We start from the raw sequence: 6,245 nt of genomic DNA, 5'->3' as shown, positions 1-6,245 counted from the left end.
GGTGGTGCGCATGCGCTCTCCTGCCGGTGGCGGGGGACTACTCGCCAGGGACGGACGTCAGGCCCCACGGCCCTCGAATCCGCTCTGCGCAGACTCACTCTGCCGTGCACCTGACCCGGAAGCACTCCCCGAGGCCCCGCCCCGCACGCCAATACAGCTACCGGGGGAGCCGCCACTTCCTTTCTCGTCTCCCGTTCGGCGTGGTGTGTTCAGGTGCGCCGCCCGGCGGAGCGCGGGGCTTCGGGGCCGGACCGGAGCGGGGCCGGGGCGCGGGGCGGGGCCGGAGCAGGGAAGCCGGGGCGCGGGGTGGGAGCGGAGCGGAGGCCATCGCGCACGGGCCGGCCTGAGTCGGGGCCCGGGGCGGAATGGGCCGAGGCGGGGTCCGGGTCCCGGCGGGGTCGGAGGTCTTTCCTCACGGTCCGCGCGGTGGCTCCGCAGGCGCGGCCTCGACATGCAGAACGACGCCGGCGAGTTCGTGGACCTGTACGTGCCGCGGAAATGGTGAGCGGCCCCCCAGCGCCCCTCGGGGTCCCTCCCTTCCCGTCTCCCTCCCATCCCTTCGCCCCGCTCACCGCGCTGTCCCCGCAGCTCCGCCAGCAACCGCATCATCGGCGCCAAGGACCACGCGTCCATCCAGATGAACGTGGCCGAGGTGAGCCTGGGCCGGGCCCGCGGGTCTTCGGTGGGAGGTGGTCCCGCTGGGGAGGAACCACCCAAGACCCAAAGGTATTGATGTTTCCCAAAGGCCACGTTTGGTTAGGTCTCGGTGACCCCTGTTCTGTTCGTAGGTTGACAAAGTCACCGGCAGGTTCAACGGCCAGTTTAAGACCTACGCTATCTGCGGGGCCATCCGTAGGATGGTGAGTGTTCAGCGCCGCCCCCTTGGGAGCACTGTTGAGGGCCCGGTATCGTGGGGTTGCCGGGTCCCCCTTCCCTCCGGCCTGGCTGGCAGAAGTAGGGGTGGTTCCCAGAGTCTCACCCTGCTTTGTGGCAGCATCTCCAGTGTCTGCCCAGGCTCCCGGGAAAGGGCTGTTCTGGGAAAACAGACGGGTGGTGGACCCTGCCTTTAACGGGGGGCCACCCGAGCTATATGTGGGCCTCCCCGGCATGCAGCCAGGCAGGAGACCTGTGTGAGAGATTTCTGTGGTCTCCATCTGCTTAACTGGGACACACGCGTAAGCCCTGGGCGGGCTGTTCACGTTCTCCTGTCTGTCAGGTAGCACAGGAGAAAGGTTCTCAAAATGAACTTTTTGTTTTGAAGGGCGAGTCAGATGACTCCATTCTCCGGCTGGCCAAGGCTGACGGCATTGTCTCAAAGTAAGAGAGGGGAGTCCCGTTTGGGGTAGAGGCCTACGGCTTCTCCAGACACGCGTGTGTAATGCTGTCCGTCCCCCCCTTTTCTAGGAATTTCTGACGGAGAGAGTTATGGATGTGGAGTATTTGTCGTAAATAAAGAGTAAAACTCGGGTCTGTGTTAGTTGCTCATTCATGCCTGCAGGCATGCGTGCCCCTCTTCCTCTGGAGGGGGCGGGGGCAGGGCTCACCTGTGGCTGTGAAGGGTTGATTGAGCAACGAGGGGGCAGTGCACCCTGAAAGAAGACAAACGAGGAAGTCTGTAGCAAAACCAAGTTTTATTTCAAAGCAAATTCATTCTGCCTTTGAGAACAGATCCACGACAGACTGCTGCAGCCCGAGACCCAGACAGTCATTCACGCACAAGGTGCCGGAGGGCAGGTGGCGCCAGCTGGGGTCCCTTTGGCCACGAGCCCAGCAAACATCGCACACACACGCCACACGTTTGGACTTGTTCTCCAGGGTGACGTTTTCCGCTTAATTTTGGTTTAAATATTGACTGACTATTGCAGTAAGTCTTCGGTACCACATGGTGGCAGCTCTCGGCATTATTAAAAAGAATAAATACACTGAGGGGAAGGGTTTGGTAAATAAGTCACTACATAAATACACAAGCTTAAATGACTGCATTTGTCAGCCACTCTGCCAGTTCTAGAGATGCCCAAGGGGACGTTTCCCCCGAGGCTAGGCTGTAAACAGGAAGTCGTCATTGTTTTTAACACGGCTGTACTGAGATGATACCTTGGTGGCAGGGCAGGTTGATTTTTGGGAGAAATTGCCTGGGGTCTGGGCCTGACATCAAGACATTTTAGCAGCATCTCTGGTCCAGCCCTCCCGTTCTGGATGCATGTCGGGTTTGGGGGGACGGCCTTGGCTTCAGAGGGGGCTGGTTTACAATAAACGAGGTCAGGACACTGACATCTCAGTTCTGTCCTCTGTTCTGTGGCTTCCCGTTACTGGTTTTGGGGCCCAGTGGAGAGTCTGCTAGCTGAGCTGACCCAATGAAGCAGGCGGGTGGGGCAGCCATCCTGTACCTCTTCTGGGGGTCTCAGCTGACTTGCTGCTGGTGACAGCTGGCATGTGACTTCAGCAGGAGCACCAGTCCACACAAACAGGATGTGATGTACTGGGGGGGTCATCCAGGAGCCCCGCCAGTAACATGGGAAAGGACAGCTGTGGGTCTGGCCAAGCTCGGGGCTCGTTTCTTGGAGACCAGCCAGCCCGTGAAGACAAGCGCAACAGTCCATGCTCCTAGTGTGATCCGAAGGGGCAGCAAGCAGCACAGGCCGTTCTGAGCCGGCACCTGAAGGACTTGGGCTGCTGGGCCACTCTGCCCCTGCCATGGTGGGTGCTGTGGGGGTGGGAGACGTTTGGTGGGCAGCAGGAGAGCCCCTCCACCCTTCGGGATCAAGTATCAGCAGTGTTCAAGTCACAACGTCAGCAGACCTCATTTAACACATTTTTGTTCTCTTAAAAAAGACCCCAGAAAACCCAATCCCAGGTTATAATAAATACGTTATTTTCTCAGTCACGATATTGCTTAGGAGAACCAAGAACCAGCAGCTGCAGTTGTTTTCCTGAAGTCCAGAGTGGAGGCAGGTTTTCTGCAGGTTACGTGGGTTTCCCTGGCACCAGGGCGGCGGGCGGGTGCTTGCATAAGGTGTGAGCTACCGTCCGCTGCACACGGTGTCTTGGGAGGGATTTCACAGTGACAGGATGCTTGGAAGAACGGAAGTCCAGGAGTAAAAATGAGGCTAGTCAGGAGGTCAGTCTTGTTGGCTTCACCTAAGCTGTCAGGAGCCCCACCTGCGGGTGCTGGAGGAGGTGCGTGGAGGGCGGAAGGGCTGAGCTGGGTGAGAGGGCCGGCCCTCAGGAGGCCATCGAGAAACCCAGACGTCCGAGCATTAATGCTCAAATAGGTTAAACTTCAGCAATTGCAGCTTGTTCCGGACGGCCTGGAAACCCAGCCCTCCAAGATCCTGGTGCAGGGCCCCCAGCGGGTGGCTGGAGACTGCCAGTGCAGGAAGGGGACAGCCCTGCCACCGTCAGAATCCACCTGCAGTGGAGGTGAGGCTCCTGGCACCAGCCTAGCCAGGCTCAGGCACATGAAAAACTCACCCAAACCCACAGTTCGTAGACCAAAAACCCAGGAAAATTCCTGGAAATGTGTGGGAGGTGTGGTCACTTTGGAATGAAAGCAAAGGGGGTCAGTGAGGGGCAGGGAGGGTGCGGGGCGGTGGGCGGAGCTCGTGGCGTGGACCTGGGCTCAGGCACCGCGCACACCTCCGGTGCCAGCAGGTGGCATCCATACCTGGGCAGCCGCAGGCTCTGGCCAGGAGGGCAGGGCTGCTGCCGGGCAGAGGTGCCGTGGCTAGAACTGCTGGGTGAGGCGTCTGTAGTGAGGTAACACCTGGCTCTCGGGAAGGTACAGGGCAAGCTCCAAAGCCACCAGCACGGTGAACTCAAACCCGATCAGGTCGCGTCGGTTGAACCGAAATCGTTCTTCCAACTTCTGCGGGGGAGAAGAGAATGGCCACGTGGGATGGTCACCCCACGACCTTGGGTGAGGGCACCAGCCTCGGCAGACCGGAGCCACATGGGGTTCCCGACCCACCCTGGCCGCCCGCGCGCTCACGTCGATAAGCTGCTTGACTTCGCTCTTGCGCAGATCGCTGCTGATCTTGGCGGCGAGCAGCACGCAGGCGCCGGCGCACAGCTTGCGGTTCTGCTTGTTGAGCTTGCCCTGCAGCACGAGCTTCTCGAAGTACACGTAAGCCATGGACACGGTCACGGGCTCCAGGCTGCACTCCTCTGAAAGGCTGCGCATCTCCCGCTTCAGGCTGAGCGCAGACACAAAGGCCTGAGCCCTGGCCCTGAGGCCCCGCGGCCCCGCCACTCCCTGTAAAGCGGGAAGCCCTCCTCACCTCCGGATTTTGCTCAGCGTGAGCTTGATGTGTGGGAACTTCTCCCTGAACGTCTCGTTCATGTCCTTTTTGAGGTCCGAGGGCTTCACGTACTCGATCACTGTGGTCTGTGACAGAACAGCAGTGCGTCGGGCTGGCCCCTGGTGTGGGCTGGCCCCTCGCATGCACCGGCCCCTCGCACACGCTGGCTCCTGGTGTGGGCTGGCCGCTGGCCCCCAGCACATGCTGGCCCCTCACACAGGCTGGCCCCTGGCACGCGCTGGCCCCTGGCGTGGCCTCCCGAATCACCTTCAGAAGACAACCAGAGCCTGCGCCTCTCAGCAGGCACACACAGGCAGGGTCAAGCTGTCCGCACCGTGGGCTGCAGTGCTGCCCTGCAGCCTGCCACATCCCTCCTGGCGTGGCTCTGCGCACCCTCAGGCTGCCGGCTGCAGGCCCGTCCCGCGGTGGCTAAGCTGAGCCTCTAGCCCGGCCGGCGTGGTGCGTGCAGAGGAGCTGGCAGCCAGCGCACCGGGAGCAGGAGGGGCGGCCACACTGCCCCGTGCCCTGCTCCCCGCCCCCATCCCTGTCTGTGCGCACAGCCTGCAGCTATGGGGTGCGTGGCCCGAGTGGCTGCGCCTGGCTTGCCAGGTGAGGTGCTCACCATGTAAGACGCAAAAATGAGGACGCGCTTGTGCTTGCCACACGGCCACCGCGGGTCGTCCAGCAGGTCGGGGTTGTACTCGAGGGCGTCACTGGTGTCGCTCCCTGGAGGCAGACGGCAGCCCTGAGTCCACCAGGAACTAGGGCTCTGCTCACCCAGCCTTGCGAACCAAAGCCTCCTTCGGAAACCCTGCTCACTGTGGTGAGGTGTCCCAGAAGCCAAGAGCATGCCCGGGGACAGCAAGGGGAATGGAGCGCCCAGGGTCTGGGGTGGGGGACTGAGGGCAGGCAGACGGGGGCCCTCCCCAGAGTGATCCTCAGGCCTGGCTCACCCCACTGCCAAGCTTGGGGGCAGCTCGGGGCCGACTACTTTTCTCCCAGACGGTCCCCGCCCCTGCCCCCAGACCCCAGTGCTCGCTGGGCCTCGGGACAGGGTGGGGCTGACCACTCCCTGCTGAGTAGTGATCCCCACGTGGGTAAGGCTGTGGCCAGAGGCCGGCTGGCTACCTAGCTCTGTGCCTGCTGGCACCGACTTGGCAGGGCCGGGCTTGTATCTTGACCCTGGCAGAGACCGGGGGACGCTGGTCCGAGGCTGGGCCGATGGGCCATGACTGTCGCTCTTGGGTGCGACCAGGGCGTTGGTGGGGTACAGGAACTTGGCGTAAGACACGACCTGGAGAGAGAAGTGCGTCGGGCTCAGTCTCAAGACTGGATATGAAGACGGGCCCTGCCGACTTGTCTCTGTGTCAGGACTGCAGCCCTGCTTGGATGCACGGACACCCCATGCCGAGAGGGGAGGACACAGGCCCAGTGACGCCCAGGGTGGCCTCGAGCCCCATGCTGCACACACCCTTGATGTTAGCATTCTCGTGGGTCAAGAACATTCCAGAACGCCACCACGGCCATCCCAGTAGTGACCTCCACCTACCGGTGTGTGGGAGACGCGGCCTGGGGGAAGCCACACCGCTCACAACGTGGCCGGCGTCTCATCCCGCTGCAGGGAACTGTGAGGAGACCATGGGAACCCGCCCCTCAGGCTGGTGCTCGCCTCCCCTCACTCCCTCGCACTTCACAGGATGAACGTGAAAAGACCCCTCAACATGTCATGTTTTCCTGCCAACCCCGACTGTGCCAGCCCGTGGGGACTCTTGCCTTTCCATCTGCGCCCAGCTCGACACCTTCCAACTCGAAGACCATCTCAGACGCCACGGAGACGCCACCTGACGGGCGCCGCTGCTTTTGGCCGTCCGCCCTCGGGTCACTGCAAGGCACGGGGGGCTGGGTCCGCGGGGTCCGCACACAGAGCGGGGGTGGGGGGACTGGGTC

General features: G+C 62.0%; 2 protein-coding genes across 2 annotated transcripts in view; one reads left to right on the top strand and one right to left on the bottom strand.

Moving 5' to 3' along the window:
* The first annotated feature begins 151 nt into the window (after positions 1-151).
* On the top strand, positions 152-1,466 carry RPS21 (ribosomal protein S21). The gene is made up of 6 exons (XM_004370195.2): positions 152-213; positions 439-501; positions 589-652; positions 789-860; positions 1,262-1,317; positions 1,405-1,466. Exons 2-6 carry the CDS (start codon positions 452-454, stop codon positions 1,412-1,414), a joined length of 252 nt encoding a protein of 83 aa, XP_004370252.2. The 5' UTR covers positions 152-213; positions 439-451; the 3' UTR covers positions 1,415-1,466.
* A 2,258-nt stretch (positions 1,467-3,724) lies between these two features.
* CABLES2 (Cdk5 and Abl enzyme substrate 2) overlaps positions 3,725-6,245 on the bottom strand; it is a 5,715-nt gene continuing 3,194 nt past the window's right edge. The window contains exons 4-9 of the mRNA XM_023741607.1: positions 6,072-6,180; positions 5,427-5,592; positions 4,921-5,024; positions 4,278-4,384; positions 3,989-4,193; positions 3,725-3,865 (exon numbers count right to left, since the gene is read on the bottom strand). Coding sequence (XP_023597375.1) covers positions 3,725-3,865; positions 3,989-4,193; positions 4,278-4,384; positions 4,921-5,024; positions 5,427-5,592; positions 6,072-6,180 — 832 coding nt within the window. The remainder of the gene's footprint in view (positions 3,866-3,988; positions 4,194-4,277; positions 4,385-4,920; positions 5,025-5,426; positions 5,593-6,071; positions 6,181-6,245) is intronic.

The sequence above is a fragment of the Trichechus manatus genome, unplaced genomic scaffold (assembly GCF_000243295.1).
Source record: "Trichechus manatus latirostris isolate Lorelei unplaced genomic scaffold, TriManLat1.0 scaffold00008, whole genome shotgun sequence".
Lineage (NCBI taxonomy): Eukaryota > Metazoa > Chordata > Mammalia > Sirenia > Trichechidae > Trichechus > Trichechus manatus.
The sequence above is the reverse complement of the archived record's forward strand: the minus strand, read 5'-3'. Positions and strand labels throughout refer to the sequence as shown.